Here is a 27,161-nt window from a genome sequence, read left to right on the forward strand (position 1 = left end):
CGGATACTCGGGTACTCGAATCCGGGTCGGGTACAGTTGGAATCGAGTCCTATTTCAAGGAATCGAGTACCCGGAAAGGGAGAGAACTCAGTAATGAAAAGGGCAGGAAACTCTAACCTAGAGCAACATGGACGACACCATTCGTAACTACTCGTGTCATTCCGGCAAGCCGGATGGCGTCTCGTACCCCTATCGTACGCCATGTTTGCCAAGAATCGTGGCAAACCAATCAAATCGCGCGTAGTAACACGTGAAAAGGCATCAAATAGTTTCTTTGCGATTATCGGTTTTCATTATTATTTCAGTGATTAAAAAATTATTTTGTGACGTATATTTGTTAACGGCATAAGAAACCTACTTACAGTGATTTTTGGGATGTAATATAAATTAATTAGCGTATGACATTGTTGATGCATTCGAAGCATGGCTATACCGCCAAACTTTGAGACTTCGCTAAACTATGCAAAGCACAAATTAAACATTAACTTTGAGCTAAAGGATCAGCAACTTTCAACATTAAGACATCTTTACGAAGGGAATGACTGTATAGCTGTTTTGCCTACGGGATATGGCAAAAGTGTTATATTTCAACTTTTACCATGGCTGCTGCAAAGGATCTGTCAGTTCCAGGGATGATCATCGTTGTGTGTCCACTTAATTCCTTGATGCAGGACCAGGTTATGTCATTGTGTGACCGAGGGATCAAAGCCTGTTTCTTTAATTCACAAGGTACGTGTTTTTAATTTTATTTAGATGGTAAATTACCATTCAGACTGTTACCTCCACCTGATGATTGTGCTTAGACTTAGCATGTTTTCATAATAAACACTTTCCCATCCATACCGAGTAGATCTATAGATCTATTCTAGCACCATGACATTTTTGTTAATTCAGATGAATAAGACCTCCAACCAAAACAATGATATCTGTAATATGCAATTTACTAAAGTTTCTCAAACAATTATGTACTCCTACCCTTTCAGATGAGGTAGAAGACAATGAGCCATGGCTACAAATATTTAGACACATTAAGAATCTTATTAACATGTAAGTTAACATTGATCTACAGTATGTCTTTAAAGGTTCAGTAAAAAGAGAACCCCATGTTTAGTCAATATAAAATGACAGCTTTTCATCATCTCAGTCTTTAGTCAACATGGTCAAATTGTAGTATTACCAATATGGGAAATAATCTGAACTATTTGCACATCAGCTTCTTTTGTGCATTTAGAAGGTGAGAATGATCTTAAACATGTTAAAAGATCTAACACATATACTTAAACATGTACTTTTCCAGTGTCAACTTTCGCACTGTCAGCTACTCAGAGAGTAATGAATTTTATTTGTGTGAAAACTATCTGATATATATTGTTGAACTGGAAACTGAAGCTGCTTTCATATCAATTTGGAAAGGAATGAAGCAAGAATTTGGAATCACCATGCAATGTATAAATAACATGTATGTGAGTCAAATCTGGCTTGTAACTGTATGTATGTAGTTAGTGTTTGTCTTCTAAATACTTCAACATATATACATGTAATAACATGAAGTAACCAAGCCATTTTACTCTTAAGTATTGACTTGATGATCATACTGTATTCACAGGTACTGCTGGCAAGACATACAAGATGATCTCACGCCAGATTGATGTGGAGGCAGCTAGAAGAAGAGGGCGACAATGATCAAGGCGAAGTTGATGCAACTGAAAATGACATTCATGCACCAACTTATGTCAAGATGAAAGAACTGCAGCAGGGACAATTCAACATCATCTATGCTCATCCAGAGACTCTTCTAAACAACAAGACAGTTGGGCGTCTACTCAGATCTCCACTTTTCCAAGAAAAAGTCTGCTGTTGTTGTTGATGAAGTGCACATGATATCGAATGGTGAGCATGAACATGAACAATTCAGGCTTGTATCAATCAGGAAGAATTGTATCTTGAGCATGGTCGAAATACAAACCATCACTTGTATATGATACTGAGTTAGCATGTAAAAAATATTTGCTTTATGATTCTAAAGTACATGTGGGGTGGTGGGGTAGCCTAGTGTTAAAGCATTAAGCTACTCATGCTGAACACCGGGTTCGATTCCCAACATGGGTACAGTGTGTGAAGCCAATTTCTGGTGTCCCTGCAGTGATTTTGCTGAAATAGTGCTACACATAGCATAAAATTAAACTCACTCACTTCATTATTCCAAATGAATTATCTAAACTTCTTTTGTGTGCATTCTATATCAGTATGAGCACTTTTGACTGGCAGTGAATTCTTGGCAGTGGCTGATGTATAGAAGGAAATTGCCTCGAAGGCATCACATATAGTCAATCATATCCTTCAAACATAACCAAGATAATATTTATCTCTGACTGATAAGCAGAAAGATTTAACTTCGAAGTGAACAAACTTTGACCATCTATCATGTAATTATAAATGTCTTGGTAAGTCCCAAAATATTGGTAAAAACAATGATTATCCAGACAAACAAATGATACCAAAAAGCATTGTATACCATGTTATGGAAATGCGCTATATGTCCTGTTTCATTTCTACAGGGGGCCAAAATTCAGAACAGCATTCAAAAAATTATCAGAGGTTATCTGCATTTTTCCAAATGCTGCTCATCTGGCACTGACTGCAACTGCTACCCCTCAAGCCATTAAAGAACTTGTTGCAGATCTTCAGATTGTCGAGCTTTAAGGCGATCAGAATAAACCCTGATCGGGTGAACATTTTTCTGGAAGTATGTTTTTTTCAAAATCATTATACTTGATACTCTGATGGTTATGCCCAGACACCAGTCCCAACATTAATACAATGTATGTAGGGCATGCATTATTTCTGTATGTCATTTTAATATAAGCATGAACATAATGTATGTTTTGGAAGTTATGGAAGAAATATCCAACCATATAATTAGTTTTTATCTGAACATTACTTGCTTTGATGAAGCATGATTCACCTGAATGTTAGCAACCACATATTATGTGAAAGATTAGTTATACAAAGTTTAGACTATTACAAGTAAGATTGTGATAGTTGTTATATCTGGACCTGATTTTTTTTCAGATTCAAACTCGTCTGCCAAATATCAGGAAACAAGAAAAATTAGACAACCTAATTCAACCACTTGCTGAAGACCTGTGTGATCGTCTGGCTGAGTTCCCTCTTACAGTTGTTTACATCAACAATGATGAGGCACTGGGATATTGCTATCGATGCGTAGCAAGACATCTAAAGGAAAAGGCATACATTCCTAAAGAATCACCAATTCAGAAAACCGGTTTTTTGCTCAGTACCACAAGGCATACACAGATGAAATGAAAACACACATTGTGTCTGAACTGAGGAAATACAAACCAAAAATTAGGTTGGTCCTGGCCACTGTTGCCTTAGGCATGGGTCTGAATGCACCTAGCATACTGACGTGTAATCCATTTTCAACCCCTACAACCCTTGAGAAGTATTTCCAGGAAATAGGTCGGGCAGGGCGAGGCGGCAAAAGTCCAGTGCCCAACTATTTTACAACAAGAATGACATTGCAAAGAATCGTGAGGATATGTCAGAGGCAATGATCAAGTACTGCACAAACAGGACCACTTGCTTGAGGTTACAGCTTGTTTCATATTTTGGTTTCAATTCAGTCATGTTTTGGATAACCCAGCTGATTGTTGCATTAACTGCAGGACAACTAAGACAGGAATGTGAATTTGTGATTATATAACTTGACTGGGTGTTCTACTACACAGAAGCAGTATGGCCTCACAAATGTAATGTAGAGGTACCTGCAGATTCTGTAAAAAGGGCTGCTTACACTAACCATGCTGACAGTGATGAATCTCCCTGTGAGTTCAGTATTGTTAGCAACTACATTTAGAAGGGTGCATTATTATGCTTAGCCGTCAGGCGTCCCACGGAACACTTATTTACTGAATAATTGCCTAGACATAATGGGAAGTGACTCAGGATCTGAGATAGAGGACTCGGTGGCTTAAAGTCCATAGGACCCAGCATGAATAACTATCGCTGAATTTGTTCTAACTTTAATATAGTTATCTTTAGCCCATCATTGTCATTATTTTGTGGTATAGGCTTATCAAACTTACTATATACAGAACCAATCATATTACAAATAAGTGTGTCAACAAATGTAAGAGACTAGAAAATATATATTTCCGTCATAATGCTCTGTCAAACAATTGATGAATATTTCAATACTATAGTTTTGCATGAAAGTAATTGCAACCAGAGTTTAGTATCACGTTGGAAATTTTCCCAATCTAAGATCCTTTTAGGTGAGGTTATATAAGTACACTGTGCAAAAAAAACTAATCTTGTGCCTTACACTTTACCGGTTTTAATATATATATATATATATATATATATATATATACATAAATATGGGGTTGCAATTACTTTCATGACAAATTACATGTCAACCCACAGTAGTATCAATTGTTTTCTCTTAACATATGTACATGTCACATGATCATAATGAATGATGGAGATTGTCTCAAAGTCAAGAATTAAAATTTTTATACTTATTATGGTTAATTGGCCTTTTCTGTTATCATTTATCATAACTATTTACATTGAAATAACAAACGTTAATCATACAAATATTGTCACCTGTCCTTTAATCCTGACCAATGTGATAACACAGTACAGTCCTTGCCCTGTATATCACCAAAAACTGTATGCACAAAGAATATTTAAGGTTCTAATGTTACACACACAGAAAAGTAAAGCTTGATTTCACTGGCACAGTCACTTGAGCAACATGAATCCTTAAGTGGCTTTACTTTCACAAACTACAAGTTTGAGTGAACCTGTTCACATGGAATCTAAGAATATTGTGTGAACTGTGATAGTGTCTAAGTTTCATTCCCTTATTTAGAGTCAGTTTTCCTCCCGTCATCATCATCAGGCAGAAAGACAACTCCCTTTTCAGGCGGTCCACATTAGTCTGGATGCTGTTTCTCATCTGTTGCACGTTGAAGGAAAATGGGGACTGACTAATTCCTTGGAAACCTTTCAGTTGCCTACCAGGAGTAACTTTCCATGGGTTACTGGCCTGCAGGACAGACAGTATCTCCTTGATGTCATCCGAAGATGATCTCTGTCTGTGACTTGTGTGATAGTCAGCAGATTTTGTCATTGAGACAACGTTATCATTGATGCTTTCAACAACTGGAGCAACTTTGGATATCTTAACAATTGACCTCTCTGTCTTGTTGGCACCAAGACCTTTTATCAGACCTTTTAACACCAGGACCTGATTTTCCTTTTGCATATCCGCTGCTTTGTTGTGGCCCTGTCTGCCAGTGGGATTCACAAATGATGCAGCACGTACTCTCATAGCCATGCGGGAGGACAGCATGATCTCAGTTTTCAGAATATAGTCAATACACTCCGACATGTATTTTGACAGAGCTGAGTGTGAGTAGAAATATGGTATCATGAACTTCAGAGTGATGTTGTTCAAGTACATGTTGCCTTCTGAGATAGCATCTTGATGAACAAGGATGACAAAGTACCAGTTCATGAAGTTAACCACATAATTGTGGAGATCATCTTCCATTAGCACATCTTTGTTGATAAGAACTGGGGTTGTTAAACCTGGGAGAGGCACAGATACCCCATGCTCAACTTGTGTCAGAGTCGCAGTAAGCACAAAAATATTCCCGAGCACCAACTTCGGACTTGTATTTGGTTGTTAACCACGGAACAGTCAACTTTGTCTTAGTCTGCCCCACTGTGACTGTCAAGTTGCACGTTCCTGCTTCAGATTTCTAGGGGTAAAAACAACACCGGTTTGAAATATGATATTATCATACACACATGAATAAACAGTACAATTTCAAACAACATTACAGAACCTTTTTACCTTTTACTGTTGAGAAAAACAGAAAAGAGCCTACAATTGAAACATAGCGAAACTTATTGTTACCATAACTGTTATTAGCAAAACCTTTGAAATCCTTCCAGCATGTTGTTTCATTGAGAAATACTGTACTTGTGTTGTGAATGAAAATCATAACAGCACTCCATTTCATTAACTGAAATTATGAATTGTAAGGCTTGCACATAATGAAAGAAAAACACAAACCTTTTCTTGTCCAATGGTGGAATGAACATGGTATCAAAGTTGGTCCATGATTCTGTGGAACACTTCCTCCTTCTTCTTGTTGTGCCACAAATTCACCTTTGGTGGGATATCTGGGTGTTTCAATTCATCGCTCAACTCCTTGAGTCCAAACATGTGCTTGGTCAGTTGAAGAAAGTATGGCGTGCCTCACGACATCTACAAACTGTTCATGTGCCTGGAAAACATACATTTTAGTGTTCAGGTTCATGTCTACTGTTATAGGTGATGAAACATATACTGACTGAGTGAGTTTGGTTTGGACGCGCTTTTAGCAATATTCCAGCAACATCACGGCAGGGGACACCAGAAAATGGGCTTGAAGAACACATTGTGCCCATGTGGGGATTCGAACCTGGGTCTTGATTGTGGCGAGCCAGCGCTTTAACCATTAGGCTACCCCACCACCCGATGAAACATATAAATATAATGTACAGTTTTAGATAGTGATGAGTATACTGGGTGTAATTAGATTTAGCTGGGTTGGGGTGGGAGTTATGTAACTACTAAGAGGTACAGCTTGGGGTTTGATTAATTCAGCTTTGGTCAGTTAATTGAGTGTGGCCAGCCATCTTGTGGGGAGAAGCTCGGTGACTCAATTTTTCTTGAGGACAGGACTTTTTGCCAGCTGTTTTGTACCTATGATGTTCAACTGTGATAACACTAACTTGCACCCATGACTGTGATAAATATGGAAAATGAGAAACTAGGAAATACCGGTATACAGAGTTTTGGAAGGATTTCTATATTACTCTTTTGTAACTATGGTCATTCTTTTGCTACAATGCTAAATTCTATGTAAGTAATCAAATAGAAATACCTTAAACCGCACTTTGACTTTCCCATTAACATTTGATCGTTGAATGACTAATTTCAAATGTCCAAGTGTGCCCTTGTCCATTCCCTTGTCAAGCTTGAGAAACTTCTTGCATAATTTCTGCAAATATTTCCAAAGAAACTTTCATGAAAGTCATTGTAACATAAATCATATCTGCTACTACACTTTGTGTCATAAAGTACAGATTGTAGTACTAATGTTTGGCTGAGTGCCATCCAGGATTCGAACCCAGACCCTTGGAGTAAGGCACCTTATCACCAGCACACAAAGTCAGCCAACAAAAGCACCAGAATCTGTACTTTACAAGGCAAATTGAATCCCAAATATATGATACATTTAATCACTTTCTAAATGTGTATTCATAAGTCATCAAAATGTTGGATCAATACATATAAGGCACTTACACTCAAATGGCATAGTCGACATTGTTGAAGGTTAATTTAGAATGTAAGCACATTCAAGAACCCTTTAGGCTCAATTCACAGGTATTTGGAAGTTATTTTGCATTTGATTCCCACTAACCCCCATAACTGTTGGCTACTTACGAATAAGGGCTACATACTTGTGACAATATTATCCCTACCTCAAGGAAATCTTGAAGGGTGTGGAACATTTCCACAATGACTGGCTCAAGCTGATCAAATCTTGACTGCACTGTATGTGTCCCTTCCCTCAAGGCTTTTGCTCCTTGGAGTCTGACTCTGGTCAGTTGGTGCGCCACCAACCGAGACTTCGAAGTGTTTCAAGCTCTGAGCCTGAAATGAATTATTAATGTTTAGATACATATCAAAGGAAAATCATGCAACAACAACAAACTCTTATATGTAAGCTTATGAATACAAACATTAGGTAATATTTCATAGCTATATTGACAATGATTTACATAATCCCACAAATGTTATTGTTCTATATATATATTTACGTTTCTTAAGATATATATATATATATATATATATATATATATATATATGCATAGATGCAATGATTAACCAAATCTTTAAGAAACGTGAAACATTTACCTCTGCCTGCTTTGGCATACCACTGGTTGATGTGTTTGGCGTAGGCATCCATTATGTCGATACAGTCGAGTATGATGCCTCATTTTTCAAAATAATTGGCAACAAGAAAATTGATGAAGCCTTTGACATCTCGACTTGTCTATCGTGTGGTACATGTGTTGGAAGGAGGCTTTTCATCCAGCTGAATGAACTGACATGCTCCACCAATTTCCTTGCCAGCAAGATCTTTAAATTTTTCTTTATAGTTTCTGATTTCTTCACAAGTTGGCAGGAAATCATCTGCACCCACTGATTCCATGTCTTTCTGAGGAGCTTGGTTTGACAAGAGTGAAGTATCAATCCTGTCTGCGACAAAGTCGGAAGCAAAGAAATGATAGTCTTTACTCTTGTTTGTCATTCGAACATCGTTCGTTGTTACTCTCAGATCTAGATTGTCACCATTTAGCTTCCCATCCAAACCTGTACAAGTAAATTACAGATCAGTTTAAACACACAATTTTTCTTGAAGCAAATCCAAACTTTTCATTCCTGATTATTATTATATCCTGTAGCATGACAGTACAGATATGTATAACAGTTGTTGCACAACTGGTCACCTTAAATTTATACATTCACAATGTACATATTGTATTACACAGATTATTTGAACATGAACATGTGTTTCACAAAATCTTTATGCCATGGCATCTAGACCTTTGGGAAGGATTTACTGGCTTACTGCTTGATTCTACAAGTACCTTCACTGAAATTAATTGTCAATATCAAGATAACCTGAAGAAACTGCCTGTATGATGTTATCTTCACAGTGGGCTGCATAACTGTCCAGCAGCTGGTCCTTGGTCTTGTCCGATAATGTCACATGGATCTTGTTCAGAACTGAGAGAAGCTGAAATATTTATCATAAGATTTAGCTTAATCCAAACTTGGTTTGAACAACACATTTTCCAAAGAGATTGAGGAAACATTATTAAATAACACATAAATATATAGGTTAAACAATTTTTACATTATGAAAATAAAGTTATTTATGTACACAAATATGCTTTAATAATTATAAATTTATTAATGAAATAAACATTTATTTACCAATACATGTCAGATACATTTTTAAAAAGATCACTTACTTGATATATCAGGATACCATCTTCAGTTTAGTGGTCAGCCATGCTTGAATTTAAACGAAGAACAGGAAACAAATGAACGAGTAACAAATACTATAAACATATCAAATCTATGGTGGTGTAAACTGTGTAACCAAATATAACAAACAACCCTGATGACTTTATCTCAAATAAACTTTATCAAGGTTATATAAAGTCTGAAAGTATATCTGGCTTATTTGGTAAATTTATTCAGTACATCATGCAAGTCCATACCAAAGATGTTTTTAGCGCAGACATTTCCAAAGTGAAGGAAATCATTGTTTTGTTTTCATGAAAAACAACCCCACCATAAATAACAATGAACAGCATGCAGGCATGCATGGAACTTGGAACAGCATTCAATTGAAAGTGGAACAAAACCATTATTTAAATCTATATGTTGATGGTTCATATATTCCAAGGTATTATTATCAATGTCATATTACCATTTCATAATATTCTTTAATGTTCAAATTTAAAAGTGTTTATTGTACATAGATTAGGAAGTTAAATCAGTGGGAAACATCATCTAAATTTCAAGAAATTAAAACAAATTTAAGCTGAATGAATGCTAAAGATTAATAGTAATAACGTTAGGATTTTTAATATATATATATATTTATAAATAACAACATACTAACATCAATTTCAAGTGTTTTTTCAAAAGATAAAAAGAAGCTCCTTTAACATGCTTCCAAAGAGCTTGTAAATAAAACCAAACTTAAAATGTTATTTAAATAAAGGTACCATGTTATCTGCATGATATCTGATGGCTGTGGTCGTAAATAGTCTCTGAACAGCTGACACTCTATTGTTATTTGAGTGGAGTATCATACCATAGATGGTAGCAATGGTAGAAATCTTCGAGGAAAGAGTTATCTTGTCACCTAGTGCAGAATGCAGAATTGAAAAGAGAAAGGGGACACCCTCTGCAGTTCACACACTGCCTCCGAAAATACATCACAGGTGGACAAATACTGAGGGGACTTTGAATAGAGAACGCTCTTTCCTGGTGCACACATCTGAGTCAGTACTTGACACATATGATCAATGTGTGAGGCCCATCCACTTGTATCTGGTTTGGTCTCAATAAGTCTTTCTGCAGACAACTTGTTTTGTCTGTCAGTTTGTTCTGAACCAGATTGGACAGTACACTTTGCATATACATGTTCAAATTTCATAGGGTCATGTTGTGGCTGTGTTGTTGCTGCGTAGAGATGATCGTGCTTAGATATGTCAACACTCTGTGACGAATCATTTCTCTTGTCAGCAGAAGATGTTGTATCCTCCGAAAACAATTTTCTTCTGGATTCCTTTTGGTCTGATTTGTCTGACAGGGATGTGGACTCATCACTAATTCTTAGTTTCTCTACAGAAGAAATCAGTTGACTCGCAACGCTTAACCTTTTAGGTGTGCTTACCTTCGGGGTTCCAATTAGTCTTTTGGGCCGTTGTAGTTGCTCTAGTCCCGATTTGGCATTGCTTATTGCAGTCGCTTGGAAGACAGCAAAGCTTTCGACCTTATTGTGGCACGAACGGCAAATGTAAAGTAATTGAATGTCCGTGTCATTGATTTCTATCCGTATGAACTGCCTCAACCTGTCCCTAAATGCTAGATCCTGTGTTAATTTCTTTCCTTTTAAACTGAGTAATCTTTCGGTCTTCTTCCTGCAGGTTAAACAAATTTGATCTTGTTGTTTTCTTGGAGTAGCCATGCTTGGAAACTTAGAGTTATCTTTCCTTGGAAATAGTCCGTGAATGTAGACTAGTTTCATCTCCGTGCCCGTTTGCGCTCAGACAGGGCCCAGTCGTAAACATGGCCACGAGAGGGGTACGAGCCTTCTTGCAGGTCACGGAAAGAGGCGAGTAGTTACGAATGGGACGACACGCATGCTAAGTTGAGTGTTTGGGCTCATTTTGAACTTGATGCAAATGGCAAGAAAACCAAATGCCGACTCTGTGGTATCATGTCTGAAATTGATAGTACAGTCTGCTTATGGTTTTGAGATTTATCAGTGTTAGACCCTGCTGGTGAATTCTACTGAAGTGGTGAAGGTGTGGGACTTGCGCTACTCCTGGGCTTCATCCCTTATGAAGCTGACACTCCAAGATCAGGATATACTTAATCTCATAATTCAACACAGTTACAAATTTGAAGACCCATACGGTTTTTCAGTCTAATATGTCAATCTACTGCGGAAGCTGTACAAGGTCAGTGCAAAAACATATTGCACTAAAACACAACCTAAACAATAAACGTGTTCATTACATTGTGTATTTGTGTTCATTGCTTATCAAGCTTTTAAGATTACATGTATATTGAATTTTGTCTTTAGTTTCTATTTTTTTTCAATTTCACGAAACACAGCTTTTACATTTGCGTTTAACATGAATACATTGACAATTAAAGAGATTGCAATTAAATGATTGTATGTGTTGGGAATATCAATTAAAACTAAGGAATTAATATTCTGATTTGCAAATACAATGTTCGACTGGTTATCATTACAATAAGCAGAAGGATGATCAGAAATAGAAGCAGAACTCACGTAACATATACATTTTATAGTTTAACAAATAATAATCAGCATACAGTTATTCAATGAAGATAGATACAATTTTAGAATATCGATTTAACAATAGTTTTGTTTTTCAATTAATAGGGGAACTGGAATGCAACTGAGTTGCGCAACAGAGCAAAATGACCAGTCTTCCCAGATGCGAGCCAAGCATTTTGCTATATTGCTTAACTCGGTTGCATTACAGTTTGCCTGTCTGTATATCTCGTACAGAATTCTCCAGTCAGTAAATACATCAATCAAATTGTATTCTATGCAAGTTTACACAAAGTCTGCATGTAAAACATTATAGGTTCAGTTAGAATATCACAAATGAACGTAGTTGTCTACTGGCTGAATGAATAACTGGTCCTTTTTTATTATTAACGTAACACACATTTTTTGGCATTGTCCAGTTAATGGAGGTTATTATCAACGACGGTAATTTATCTGCGCATGAGCAGTGAGTAGTCAAATCACAGTAACAGCGGGAATGAAAAGTTCTGTGTTTTAACAAATGTTCGGTGTTTTAAGTAACAATGTAAGTAATGGTGTTACTCTATATATTAATTATGAACAGACGTAAATCAAATAGCCTAAGATCAGTTTCAATGTATCATTGCCATCCTTTGAGTTTTTCTGTTATAATATCTGTCAAATCGTGATTGAATATTCAGAAAGTTGACTGAAGCTATGTATTCCTTACATTTCCGGGTACTCGATTCCGATTCGGGTAAGTACATGCGGGTACTCGATTCCAATTTTTCCTACCCGTCCCAGCCCTAATGTTTTTATCATTTTTAATGTAAATAAGAGAAGAAGCCAAAAATGCTGATGATTACAGTTGTAGTTCTGCTGATTTTGCGTCAGTCATATCGTCACGCTGCACGGAAACTTTGACAATTTCTTATGAATTATCAAATCATTGCATTGTATCTATTTATAATTTCCTATTTCTTGCTACGATACTCTTTCCATGCATATTCCAAGGTATTGAGCCATTGCAAGCATTGAATAGACGGATGAATGTTGGAAAATTTCAGAAAATGCTACACAGTGTAAAATAGGTTTTTGTCTTTGTTTACATTTTGAACCAGCGCAGTCTTTCGAGCACAGCGTTCGTTTTCACACCCAATATGTTTCGTCTCATTTTATCCAGACAGTTGGCATTGGTGACAAAAACCAGTTGTAGTTTGATTCTAAAATGTATGGGGAATTCATTGATGCATTTTTCGAAGCTGAATATGAAATATACGTGATGTAATAGGCGTCTCAATACCGGCTTTCGCGAAACGTGATTTTGTAAACACTATCCAATATGGCGGAAAGCGCTCTACGGCGTTCGTGTTAGTGCATTTTCGAAAACATCCCAACCGATTCTAGATTCACTGGCAACGTTTCAGAATTTTAATTAGCGATTTCATGTAAAACTGATATCAGTGATCATGAATATGTTATTTTTTAAATTCAATACTCCCAGTAATTATCTGTTTTTCACATTTCAAAACATACAGCAAATAACGCTGTGAATCGCGATTTCGGACTGTGTAAAAAATGGCGACATTTTCGATGAAGCCTATTTTGAAAGGTCATTTTCAGCACTTGAACTTTGTCTAAAATAATAGTGGATGGTATCAAGAAATAGGCAATGTCCCGCAGAATTCGAAACTGTGAAGTGTATTTTTGTGCGTGGGATATTTAGATTTTTATTGGACTTGAAATTGAGGGTTGAAGGGGAAGGACATATATGTCCCTGTGGCATCCAGGGGGAGAACGTTTATACTAAGACGTCACAGTATACACCTCTTTCCTCTTGAGAACGTGCTGCTTTAATAATAACGTTTTTACTGCATTTACACTGGTTTATGAAGGAAGAACCTCGATATGCTACTAATACACACCAGGCTGCTAGGAACAGGAGACAGAAACTTCAAAGCTAGAACTTCTTTATTACAGTGACCGCGAAGTTTCGGTGTAGGTTCTTACACCGTTATCAAGTAAGTGATTCTAACGGTGTTAGAACCTCCACCGAAACGTTGCTCTCATTGTAATAAAGAAGTTGTTCATCCATATATTGGCATCCTTCCTCATTATCCAACATCTAAATGCCACTCAAAGAAGTTATGTATATATACTTCTCATCACTTGGTTGTATTCACTTTTAGTTTAATAACGGTGTAAGAATATACATCAAAACGTCCCTCTGTGCAATAAACAAGAAGTTATCATCCATGAAGTTGTCGCTTCGTTTCTGTGTAAAAACAAAGGTAACCTGACAACCTACTGATAATCTACTAATTCTCAGTTCCATCTACGCAGTATCAGTACTGTTCCATCTACGCAGTATCAGTTCCATCCACGCAGTATCAGTTCCATCTACGCAGTATCAGTTCCATCCACGCAGTATCAGTTCCATCCACGCAGTATCAGTTCCATCCACGCAGTATCAGTTCCATCTACGCAGTATCAGTTCCAGTCAATATACTTCAGTGACCATATATGTAAAAAGAAATAAAACCTCCATGAACCACTCACTCACACATCTGAGTGTTGCAGCGATACACTCGTATTCCCCAACTGCCTCTATTACATGCACATATCGTGAAGACGTCTTTCCACAGTTACCTCAATAGATCCCTCGGTTCCCTTCAAATTCCTACAGGGACTTGGGGGTGGGGTGGGGGGGTGGTGTCCATCAAGCATGTACATATATATCCGTCCGTGAGGGACGGATAGCTCACCCGTCTCATAACGACATGACGTGGTGCCTCTCCAGGGCCCCAGACAATGGCGTGATGGCGCTTTTGTCTGTCGCTTGTTCCGTACCTGTTTCATCATAGCTGACACTAAACCACAAACTATGCAGTCCTTCCATTCTTCGAGCCTTACACAAACGAATATATAATAAGGTACACACACGTGTGAGGACCGAACTGTCGGATATATCACTTGTGTGATGCATCAGTAGTAGTATAGATTGTGGATGGGGATGACCTCCGGGGTGTGATACAGAGAACCACCCTGTCATGGTTACAGCAATGTTTGTATTGAGAGGAAGGTGATGTTGTCATGAGCGAAGTGATCATACCAACGTACAGTGTGTAGATAGCACATGTAAGTTACAATGGGTTACGCTCGTCACGCCGAAGGACCCGGGTTCGATTCCCCACTTGGGTACAATGTGTGAAGCCCATTTCTGGTCTACCCGCGTGATATTGCTGGAATATTGCTAAAAGCGGCGTTAAACCCAACTCACTCACTCACTCACTACATTATATTTGCAACGAAGGGTTTTTGTTAACTTTTACCATAAAGAGAATACCCAGTAGAATTAATGGCAGAACGTACACGATAACCAGCCATTATGTTTGCGAGAATGTAGGACAACACCTCCTTAGCATCTTCACAGTATGCTCTCACTGCAAGATCAAAGTACTAGTATACATGCTCGACTGCAGTATTACTCTTAACATGAAATAGTGATGTTCTGATGCGCCTCACTCCTAACATATGACATACATGTATTTCCGACATCAGTCGTGATGTCTTTGCCCTGTCCGTGGGGATCGCTCGAAGACATTAGTATTTACAATTGATGCTGTCGAACAGAGCAAATGCAAATTCTATGCTAAGTATGGATTTAGTGGGTACGTCTGGCACCATGGGGGGTGCCGAATACACGTTTACTAGTGAGGTGAGGTGAAATTGGGTTTAACGTCGCGCTGGAGAATATTTCGCTCATATGACGACGTGCATGCGTGTGTATGTGTATGTGCGGCTGCTTGTACTAGCCCAGACTGAAGCTTGTTTTATAGTGCTAGCCCACTGAGATACCCTGCCGCAGTGAAGCATGAATACCCCACTCAGACACATTATACTGACTCCGAGCCGACCAGTCCTTGTTGTACCCATTAATGCCGAGCGCCAGGCAGGGACCAACAAGTACCATATTTTAACATCTTTTGGTATGACGCCGTCGGGGATCGAACCCGCGACGTTCCGCTCTCCGGGCAGACGCTCTAACCACTACACCACGGAGGCGGTCTCGTATACTAGTAGTTACTGTAGCCGACTTGAATCGGGTAGATACCCAGGCATTGGTGACAGAGAGAGAGGTTGGAACTATGGGATTGAGGTGGGATGTCGTCGAGTTGGGTTGCCGTCGAGGTGGACGCTGTTGGTCAGTTTTGGTTTTGTTTGCTTGTTGTTTAACGTCGCACTCAGCAATATTCCAGCTGTATGGCGGCTGTCTGTAAATAATCGAGTTTGAACTAGATAATAAAGTGATCAACAGCATGAACATCGATTTACGCATTTGGAATACGATGGCACGTGCCAACCAAGTCAGCGAGCGTGACCACCCGATCCCGTTAGTCGCCTCTTACGAAAAGCATTGGTTGCTGAAGACCAATTCTAACCCGGATCTTCACGGGTGTGTTGGTCAGTAGCGATGGTCTCTCTTAGTTGGAAGCAATGGACATTGAAATGGATCGTCGATGGTTTGATGAGGCAGTCACCGCTTGTAAAACATGACTGTGACAGTGGTGAAACACACAGTTCAAAGATAGTGAAACCAGTGTCCTGGTGGGTCAACGGGTCAGCTGAACGTTCGTTAGAATGAGCTCGATGCATCTGAAGTCCTCGATTTTAAAAGCGCTGACATGATTTTGATTACAGGGTTAAAAACAGTTATTTAGTGCGTGAGGGTGATTAAACAGAGCCAGAATAGCCTTGTTGCTGGATGTAGACTCCAGACGAAATTGATGTAGAAGATAGGCAAACTAACAGCAGATCTTGCTGCTTTGAGGAACTGGACCGTTGTTCCACCAACATATCCGCCTCAGATGTTGATGCTCTGAGGATATACGTTCTGCTGGTTCACAATCATATATACAGTTAATTAGCATAACTGACATTCCTGAACCGTTCCTAAAAAGGCTGTCGCTATCTGTGACTCTTGCCTCTGATACTTGAGTTGGGTTCAGCTCTAATTATCTAGAACTACAGGGAGTGTTAGCATTGTTGTTGTTTACATCCTTGGTTACATAACAGTATGCAGATTAAAGAATGTGACTTCCCATATACATGGTGGCATATAGAGCTAATGCTGCTTCCCACTGTTTCATCATATCAGGTAATTCGATCGAAAAATCCTGAACAATTATTCATTAGTCATAGATCAATGTGTCAATCAATCAGTGTGATCAATCGATATGCCGAACTAAATTCACTGAGTGCTTTTAGCAATCGGCTATAGCTCATATGATTTGTCTCATCCTCACACCGTGAGATTAACCTGGTCTTTTAATGACGTATGTTCTTCTTTCATTTCATATCTCTTAATATCCTTCAGATATGATTAGTACAGCTCGTAATAAATAAAGGACTAAAGGCCACTTGATAGTTTGTCGTCGCGTTCCTGAAATATGTAGTGACCTTGTGTGACTGTCGATCTGAAATGGCATATGTCCAACCTTGGAATGCCTAATGGTTAGGTAAACACAATCACTGTACAAATGCTCATTAAACTTGTAACACCATATTTATTATAGACTGAATATATACAATGCTGTGATCTCAAGGGTATTTTCATATACCACGGAACCTATAACTTACTGCCCTTAGGAAACCTGGGTGTACAAACAGGTGCTAGGAGATAACCTAATACAGACTCACGTCAAACATAGGTCCCCGTGAAGATTCTATTTTACTTTTAAAATATACAAAATGTATACCATTTTCATAATGTCAATACTGTCATTTGGTGATTTAATGTGAGCCTTTTTTGTGGCTTTTTAAAATTATTTTTGTGACCGCTTTGACGATCTGTTTTTGGCCATGTTGGCTGTATTCCATGCGAGGCAAGCAGCGGCATCTGGTGGTCTGACTTGTTGATGCATTGTATCTTTGTTGCGTTGATCGATAATATTGAAGTCAATCACTGGACTGATTAATCATGAACTGTTATTCAAACCGCCGTCATGAAGTTGGAATATTTCTAGGAGCGGCGTTAACAACAGTAACAACAATAAACAACATCGGTCTACTTGTATTTCAGGTGTTTGCGTTAATGACTGTTACGCTGGACCTAAAGGTGGCAGCGGGTAAGTATTATCGTCATTATTCTGTCAGAAGTAGAAATACACATGACACATGTGCAGCAGAATACACACACATGTGCAGCAGAATACACACACATGTGCATATTTTGGTGTCCGCCCGGGAAAGCCACATTTGAAAAATACCAATTGCCGCTGAAGCCACATTTCAACTACAAAGTTCGGTGCCGAGAATCGCCGCGAAAGCCACAATGAGTAAGGGAATCAATACCGCTTTTTCAAATAAGCGTCACTCATGGATCACAAATTGCGCATGAGAATACACACACATGTGCAGCAGAATACACACACACAAAGGGCCTGATCTGACCCAAAACCCACACGTGGGGTATGGTGGGCGAGCTGTCTAAGGTGAGCTGTCTTTGGAGAGCGACATCATTTTCAACTTATAAATTCTCAAATGTGGCTTTTCCGGGCTATAACCCATATTGTAGTGTAGCAGTGTTAACTTCAATGTACATCTCATATATGAAATATCATATTGTATCCAATTTTCATGCGGCTTGAAATGAAGTACGTTTGAATTTTCTGCCCTTGGGTAGAGGCTGTAGACTAAAGTATGCTTTGGAACTTTATGCTGGCGACGATATAACGGCTTTGTGGCGTGTGATTTGGGTAGTTCGCAAGAGTATTAGGACAGGTACCCAAAGGAACAATAACGTATGAAGGAATTATTACATTAGTAGGAATATGTTAGAATGTTTCTTCTTGATCGGAGAGTTCTTGATATACCAGCGTGCAAATGATAAACACTGCTATGACTGTTCTGTATCGTATCTCAGTAATATGAAGCAGACAGCGCAAACTTAAAGTCGTCACTTCGCCATTGCCTCTAATAGTGCTCACGTTCGATTTCAAATTTTTGATGACGCAGAGGGAATCATGTTGACCAAGGTATGATAACCCAAGTTGACCTTCACTAAACCGTGTTAGAATATGCTAACTGATTAACGTCATACGTTTGTTCACCAAAGATTAACTGAACCCCGGGGTACTCCAAGAGGTTAATTAGTAACTAATTAACATCCACAAAGTTAGGGCCAAGCCGTATGAACATCCACAGAGTTAGGGCCAAGCCGTATGAACATCCACAAAGTTAGGGCCAAGCCGTATCAAACTGCACAGAATGAAGGCCAAGCCGTATCAAACTGCACAGAATGAAGGACAAGCCGAATGGACCTCCACAGAGTGAGGGCCAAGCCGTATGAACCTCCACGAAGTTAGGGCCAAGCTGTATGAACCTCCACGAAGTTAGGGCCAAGCCGTATGAACCTCCAACAAAGTTAGGGCCAAGCCGTATGAACCTCAACAAAGTTAGGGCCAAGCCGTATGAACCTCAACAAAGTTAGGGCCAAGCCGTATGAACCTCCAACAAAGTTAGGGCCAAGCCGTATCAAACTGCACAGAATGAAGGCCAAGCCGTATGAACCTCCACAGAGTGAAGGCCTAGCTTACGAAAATCGGGGCTTTATTTTAAACTTATGTACACAGCAGATAAGAGTCGAAAACGCATGCTCTTTGATACATTAGATTGCAAATGTTAAATTATTTCTGCGTTTCAAGGGCACCATATGACATATGTTCGAATGGGTGTAGTGTTGATTTCTGGTTTGTAAGAAAAACATGCTTTTCACGACGGGATGACAGACTCAAATATGTGCTGACCTGTTGCCTTCCAAATAAAAAATAAATAATAAACAAACTGCACAGACTGCACAGACTGCAGACACAACGAACATAAACCTTATACGGTTCAATATCTTTCACAATATATACATCATGAGACATCTTCAAGTGAACTCGCGCCTTTCTAATCATGCCAGAGTTTCAACTGACGAATGTATGGATATTAGGTGGAAACAATGTATTGTCCATTTCAGGTGTGACATCACTATCTGCATGTGTCGGTTTGAACGGATTCAGTGACCTGGGCACCACAGGGATGTGTGTGGCGCCGGTGGAAAAGATGTCATGGTCAAGAGCCAGTAGATACTGCCAGTCTCTCGGTGCTCGTATTGTCATTGTCGACACTCAGCAGAAGGCGACAGCAATGAACAACTACATACAGACAGAATGTAAGTCTCTATCTTACATACCATAGACCATATAGTGCTCTCTCTCTCTCTCTCTCTCTCTCTCTCTCTCTCTCTCTCTCTCTCTCTCTCTCTCCCTCTCTCTCTCTGACCTCTCTCTCTCTCTCTCTCTCTCTCTCGACCTCTCTCTCTCTCTCGACCTCTCTCTCTCGACCTCTCTCTCTCTCGACCTCCCTCTCGACCGACCTCTCGACCTCGACCTCTCGAGACCTCTCTATCGACCTCTCTCGACCATATACAGCGTAATGTCTCGGTCTTGCATATCCTATAGCATATAAGGCTATTAGAAATAGCTACCAACCAACTCTCATACATACCCAAGAGCATAAAAAGCATATTGGATAAAGCACCCAAGCAACTCTTACATATCCCAGAGCATATAAAGCGTATTACATAAAACAATCAACCACGTCCATTCCGTTAGTTGTTTTTCCTCATGTGAAACAAAGTATCGAGGATTCCTTAATACTCAAGGTTCCTGTACGGAATTAAATCTGCATTTAATTATGCATTACTGTATTTCTGGGACTTTATGTTATGCTACAAATCCTTGCAAATTTTGTAAATATCTTTCAAAACATACTTAATGTCCATATTTTGGGTGTAAATAACGTTATGATCAGCTGAATATGCTACATGTATATAAACTCATGGGCGAAAGAAACGTCACCTCGCTTTTTAACATGTCACAAAACAACAAACTCAGATTTTGGAAATGTAACAGTCATATTTGGAAAATTAATGGTTTAACAACATTCTGAATGATGAAAGTGTGAACTACAGATTTGAATGACAACATAGTGTACAATTGAATAGAGGACAGTTGACTGTCCAGTATTCGAGCACCACCTGTTTCATCTAAAGCGGCTGTAAACTGAAGACAGACAGTTTAATACAGTCAATATCGTGTGTGGTCACCCCTGGCTTGTATGCAAGCATGGACACGGCGTCTAGCGGATAATGTCAGTCGTCTGATCACATGTATCGGGATTCTCCGCCATTCTTCCTGTAGGGCCTGTGCCAACGCCTCTCTTGTCTGTATGGGTGGCTGTCACTTGTTGATTTGTCGCCCAAGGTGGTCCCACGGGTGCTCAATCGGGGACAAGTCGGGAGATCGAGCTGGCCAAGGAAGTAACGTCACATTCTGGGCATTAAGGGAGTCCATACTGATGCGTGCCTTATGAGGTGTGGCGTTGTCTTGTTGGAACATGGTACGTGGGTGATTCTGGATGAATGGCACGTCGACTGGTCTTAAGACTTCATTGATGTACCGTGCAGCTGTTAGATTACCATGAATCACAATAAGATCAGTCTTTATGTCGCCACAAATCCCTCCCCAGACCATCACGCTTCCACCACCATAGTGGTTGGTCTCTTGTACGCAGCAACGTCGTGTACGTTCTCCCCGCCTTCGGTATACCCGTTGTCTACCGTCTGGTTTAAACACTTGGAAACGGCTTTCATCGGTAAAGAGCACTCTGGACCAGTTTCTTGCCTGCCATCGCTCAACAGTTCAGGCGTCAACGTCATAGCCTTCAGCGGTCGATAGGCTCTGATACCACGGTGTCGAAGACGTCTGGCAACGGTCCTTCTGCTGACCCGATGGCCAAGAGCAGTTCGGGCGGATGACGTCACAGTTACGAAGCGGTTCCTCAAGTGAAGCAGTCGTAAATAACGGTCTTCCTGGGTGGTCGTGACCCTCGGACGTCCACTTCTAGGCCTGTCAGACGTGACACCCGTCCGTCTGTAACGGCTCACCAATCTCAGGATTGTTCGCGTTGAACAGTTCATCAACCTTGCAACATGAGACTGCGTCGCTCCCAAATCGAGCATACCAATAGCTCGTTCTCTCAGCTGTGCTGTTAGCCTCGGCATGTTTCCTTTCTACCATACGATGTGATAATGGAATACATCATTTCTCTACACATTTTATACCTGAATTCAATACGGCTTTTTACGAAGGGATTTTGCAAAATTCCGTGCAAATTTAACATTTTTACACAAATTACATGAATCTCGTGCAATTCAATGCGTAGTGTATGTTGGTTGCGTTCGGGCAAGTTGTTTCAACCCGTTTTTTATTGAAAAAAATACAAAGGTACGTTAAAGAATGAAACATAATTTTGGTGACGTTTCTTTTGCCCGTGAGTTTAGTACCTCAGATATGACGCTACTGCGACACCGTCTAGACCTAGACCGATAATTTGGCGTCATTAATTCCCCGTCTAGACCGACAGATGTTTGGATGTGGTGTGAGCAGTGACATATATTGGAAACTGGATGTATGGTAATTTTGTATGTCCCATCCCCGAGTTCCAGGGTTTCATTCAAACCCCATCAATCATGAAACCTACCAACTCTTTATTGTTATTTCTGAAAGTCGATTCAAACCCCATCAATCATGACACCTACCAACTCTTTATTGTTATTTCTGCAAGTCGATTCAAACCCCACCAATCATGAAACCTACCAACTCTTTATTGTTATTTCTGCAAGTCGATTCAAACCTGATTTGGACTCTTAACTAAACGATCTTGACACAAATTGGATGACGATATCTCCGCACAAAACTGGGGTGTGGTCGAAGCAAGCCCTCTGATTGGTCAACGCTTGCAAATCTGCAATTCTTTATAAATTCGCGGGATTTTTTTCTTTCATCGACTGCTTAATGTAAGAATAATTTTCGAGCAATGGCTTCTCAAAAGAAAGCATCAGTTGTGAGGGTCTCCTAAACAAGGATCAACCAACCAGAGGGCTTGCTTTGACCACACACCCGTTTTGTGCGGACACATCGTCATCCATCGAATGCATGCGATGGTAGCGTAGCGATCGGCAAAGCAGTCTGGTGGGGTGCACCGAAGTGTCCGGCCTTGTCATGATGTTCGAGTCGGGGATCATCTCAAATGTTTTATGTTTTTTTAACATATTTAATCCTCGCAAAGACACGAGGGCCTGGCTGTGATATACTTGAAATACTATTCACAACAGCGGCAACGCATCATTGTCATAGCAGTAGTGGTAGAGATAGAGGTAGTACTAGTAGCATTGATTAGTGTTAAAGGGAAGACATATATGTAAAACTTGTAGCGGCAGTAGCATCAGCAGTAGCAGTCGTGGTGATTTTGATGGAGGGGCTCGTCGTCGTCGTAGTAGTACAGTACAACCAGAAATTATTGAGAATTTAAGATTGAATTTTTATATATTTTTTCACTCATTACTCACGTATTAAATGTGAATATTAGCAGACCATTACTCCAGATTCAAAGACAGTTAGTATTTTGTCAAGTCACCATGGGCAGCAATGCAGGCTTTAATGCGGCGGGGCATCCTACTGATCAAAGAAGTTAGAAAGTCGTGGTCCATGCTGTCCCAATATCGGACCACCTCTTCTTTCATTTCAGCAATATTGTTTCTTGTCGACACTTTCCTTCATAAGTCCCCAAACATTTTCTATTGGATTTAGGTCGGGACTATAGCTTGGCCAATCTAATAATGTCATATTTTGGGTCCGAAACCAGGCCTGTGAATGCTTTGAACGATGTTTTGGGTCGTTGTCCTGCTGGAAAATCCAAAAATTTCCATAGAACACGTGAGCAGATGGAAGTAAATGTCCCTCGAGAATATCTGTGTACCGCTCACTGTTCATATTCCCTTCAAATACACAGAGGGGCGTTGCCCCTAACACAGATATGCCACCCCACACGTTAAATTTCGGACTGTACTTTGGGCGCTGATACAAAGCTTTTTCAGTTTGTTTGGTCAGAATTTCAGTGTATTAGGAAACGCCACACAGAACTTTCATCTGAAAATCACATTGTCCCAGTTAAAATTTCTATGCTGTAAGCACCAGTTCAACCTTCGCTCCTTTTGTTCAGTTTTCCAGATTGGTGATGGAATTCCTTCACTTTTCTGCCAACCCATTGCATGCAGCTCAGTTCTAATTGTCTCCTTACAGACAGCCACAGTTCCTCTATCAATCATATCCGGCCTTAAGTTTTCTAAACTCCTTCGTTTGATTTTAGAAACAAAAATACCAAGCCGCCTCCTGTCACTGACAGTCAATTTTCTGGGCCTACCTGCGCCTCCCTGGTGCTCATTGCCATATCCATTTGCAATATTTTTCAAAACACGATAAACAGTGGACAAAGGGATGCCTGTTCTACTTGAAATCACTTTAGCTGAACTGATGTCCTTGCTATAATACTCTAAAATCAACTTCCTCTTCTCTAAATCATCCATACTGAGGATCACTGAAAATGTCGCCTGCTAGCAAGTAAACAAAGGGGGATAACTCTTCACAAACTAAGGAAAAAGGATTAACGGAGTTGTCTCTCTTGAATGAAACCAAGCACTTGATAGCTGGTCAAGGTTGTTTATACTAGAAATCCAATTAAACATATTCCTAAAATTCTCAATAATTTCTGGTCATACTAGTAGTAGTAGCAGCAGCAGCAGCAGTAGTAGTAGTAGTAGTAGTAGTGGTAGTAGCTATAGTAGTAGACTGATACCGACTGACAAATGTTGCAGTTCCCAGCGCCAACTTCGTGTGGATCGGTGGGGTAAGCTACTCTTCACTATCAAGCTCCACCCACAGATTCCACCAGAAATGGGTGTGGACCGACTGTCGCGCCATCAGTGGGACGTACCACTCCTGGGCCCCCGGGCAACCATCAGGAACAGTAGACAAGTGCGCCGCCATTAAGCTCAGTGACTTCCAATGGAATGACGGACCGTGTTCTTACTCATCTAATTCTGTGTGTGAGAAGGTCACCTCCCACCCCCTGTACGAGATTATCGACAACACCGATGACATTTGTCCTTCCTCAGGTAATACATTGTCGATCGATTACATAACATTGTAGTCAACACTACCGCGTTCGTTTATGTGAAGCCGACTTTGGGATCGAATGGTTTCAGTGCGAGATTTGGCCGATATTCTTCGACGTTGTCGCTTATGCTGTCAACCACTGATTTGCCTGCACCAGATTCGATCATTCACATGCCGTTATTACATACTTAGCACTGCTGGCTGCGGCGTAAAACAATACATGTACAAAGACAAACCGATATTCAAAGGCCCGGATGGCCCCACTATGAATAACAACTTGTTGTGCAGAATTAAATCCCTTAACTGCAATGATCCGCTGATCGAAGTACGATATTCCAGGTTCGACTGCTTTATGATCCTTTGTCATCCCCATGTCAGGTGGCTTCCCCTCCGAATTGACATCTTCTAGCTGAAATGCCGGACAAAATATGCAGTAATTCTAATCCATTCACTGAGCTATATGTATAGGCTCGATCCAAATAGCTCTAAAAATGTCAGATGGCGAATTGATATTATATACATTGATTTACTTACAGATCAAACAACTACGACTACTAGCTCTACTACAACTACGACAACAACTCCAACCACTATGGGCACAACTACACCAAGAACCACTACCACTACTCCAACGACCACTACTCTCACGACTACTACACCGACCACTACTCTAGCAACTACTACACCGACCACTACTCCCACGACTACTACACCGACCACTACTCTAGCAACTACTACACCGACCACTACTCCCACGACTACTACACCGACCACTACTCTAGAAACTACTACACCGACCACTACTCCCACGACTACTACACCGACCACTACTCTAGCAACTACTACACCGACCACTACTCCCACGACTACTACACCGACCACTACTCCCACGACTACTACACCGACCACTACTCCAACAGCTACTACATCAACGACCACTACTCGAACGACCACTGCACTACCGACTACTACACCGACCACTACTTCAATAACTACTACATCAACGACCACAGCTCCAGTATACTCAACTACGGTGGGAACTACATCTGCTACGATTTCAGAGTTGACCAAAACGACGGACACATCACATTCTGTCCTAACCCAGAAACAGACGACGTCATTCAATCCCAACCCTTCGCGTACCAAAACAACAGTCTGTACGTGTTTCTGCAAGTCAAAGGGCAGACTGGAAGTTATAACAGAAAAAAATGTAAACGAAAAGCAAGAACAACTAAAACGCAAACTCACCGTTGACAAAAAGGAACTTACCCAGACCACTGCCAGATACACAAGTGCACCAGACCGCCGTCAATCTTCTTCCGGTATAGGTGTCACCTCGCTTGCAATCATCTTAATCCCGTTCGGTCTCGTGGTAATCTCGGATATCTCAGCAGTATGCCAGATACTTATTAACAAATATAAGACAGGCTGACTGCACTGACTGACTTGTATTACCTTATATACACAGACATATTTCAGGACGTGTTTTGTCTGTGGTGCACGTAAAGTATTAATCGTGTTTAAATAGAAAATGTGACAAAATTGTCTATTTTTGATAATTATCAGTGACTGAGGTTCACAAAGTATTTTCTTGTATCTGCATTGGTAGTATGATTTACAGTGATTCAGATTGATTTAAGAGTTGCGTTCAACCACGAACTTTACCCAAGCTGCCTGTGAGGCGCTAGAAGGTTGATAGTCCTATGACCCGTCATCCACATGCGTGTATTAAAAAGAGAAATATCCAATGGCTATTCCTTGTCAAGACAAGAGCGACAAGAGGGCGGTCCGAGACCTCTCACAGAATAATATTATCTACACGCTACGTGAAATCAGCTACCAGTTTGAAAAACTATTTGGATTACATGACTCTTTCAAGACATCCGTAAACATTCGTGAACAAGTTCTGGACACCTTGTCCGCAGATCTTCGAGCAGGGAGGTATCGCATTGGCTCTTTTACCGTATTGGAGTTTACCTTGTTGGGCAGACACTGATGACCAACCCTGACCAAGGTCGTCACAGGTTCTCTCAATAGGAAATAAATTACAACTTTGGACTTCGCACATTACACCCATGTCGGGAATCGAACTCGAGTTTTCGACATGACGAGCGAACGCTTTCGCCACGAGACTACTCCACCACCCGTAAAATGATCGACTTTGTAAAGTATTGTGTGGTTCAGATGTGACCCGCCATGAAAACTCCATAGTCCAGTGGATGGAGTGTCTGACCAAAGAGTGGTTCGATGCGTTATACCAGAACATGGTATTTATTGTTACCCTGCCTGACAGGATCAGAATCCGTATGATGGGACTGAGTTATTCATGTTGTACCACGGCACGGTGTCTTAGTGAGCACACCGAGGCACAACATTTGTCTATGAGCATACATACAGTGTTTCATCATTTTTTTTA

At 40.1% G+C, this 27,161-nt stretch overlaps 1 protein-coding gene and 2 pseudogenes across 1 annotated transcript; 2 read left to right on the forward strand and 1 right to left on the reverse strand.

The window, feature by feature from the left end:
* Window positions 1-303: 303 nt before the first annotated feature.
* LOC124269437 lies at window positions 304-3,327 on the forward strand (annotated as a pseudogene).
* Window positions 3,328-4,807: 1,480 nt separating this feature from the next.
* Window positions 4,808-10,979, reverse strand: LOC124269439 (annotated as a pseudogene).
* Window positions 10,980-19,153: 8,174 nt separating this feature from the next.
* LOC124269440 (cell wall protein DAN4-like) lies at window positions 19,154-27,124 on the forward strand. Its single transcript, XM_046704442.1, has 4 exons — window positions 19,154-19,262; window positions 19,705-19,899; window positions 24,445-24,744; window positions 25,282-27,124. The coding sequence occupies exons 1-4, from the start codon at window positions 19,154-19,156 to the stop codon at window positions 26,175-26,177; spliced, it is 1,500 nt and encodes a 499-aa protein (XP_046560398.1). The 3' UTR covers window positions 26,178-27,124.
* The last annotated feature ends 37 nt before the right edge of the window (window positions 27,125-27,161 follow it).

This window comes from Haliotis rubra, unplaced genomic scaffold (assembly GCF_003918875.1).
Source record: "Haliotis rubra isolate DU_JTF1 unplaced genomic scaffold, ASM391887v1 Scf145, whole genome shotgun sequence".
Taxonomy (NCBI): domain Eukaryota; kingdom Metazoa; phylum Mollusca; class Gastropoda; order Lepetellida; family Haliotidae; genus Haliotis; species Haliotis rubra.

Coding starts and splice junctions, on each gene's coding strand:
- LOC124269440 (XM_046704442.1), top strand. CDS start 19,154: ATGAACCTCAACAAAGTTAGGGCCAAGCCGTATGAACCTCCAACAAAG. Junction 19,263..19,704: donor GCCGTATGAACCTCCACAGA/GTGAAGGCCTAG, acceptor TGTCCATTTCAG/GTGTGACATCACTATCTGCA. Junction 19,900..24,444: donor CAACTACATACAGACAGAAT/GTAAGTCTCTAT, acceptor CAAATGTTGCAG/TTCCCAGCGCCAACTTCGTG.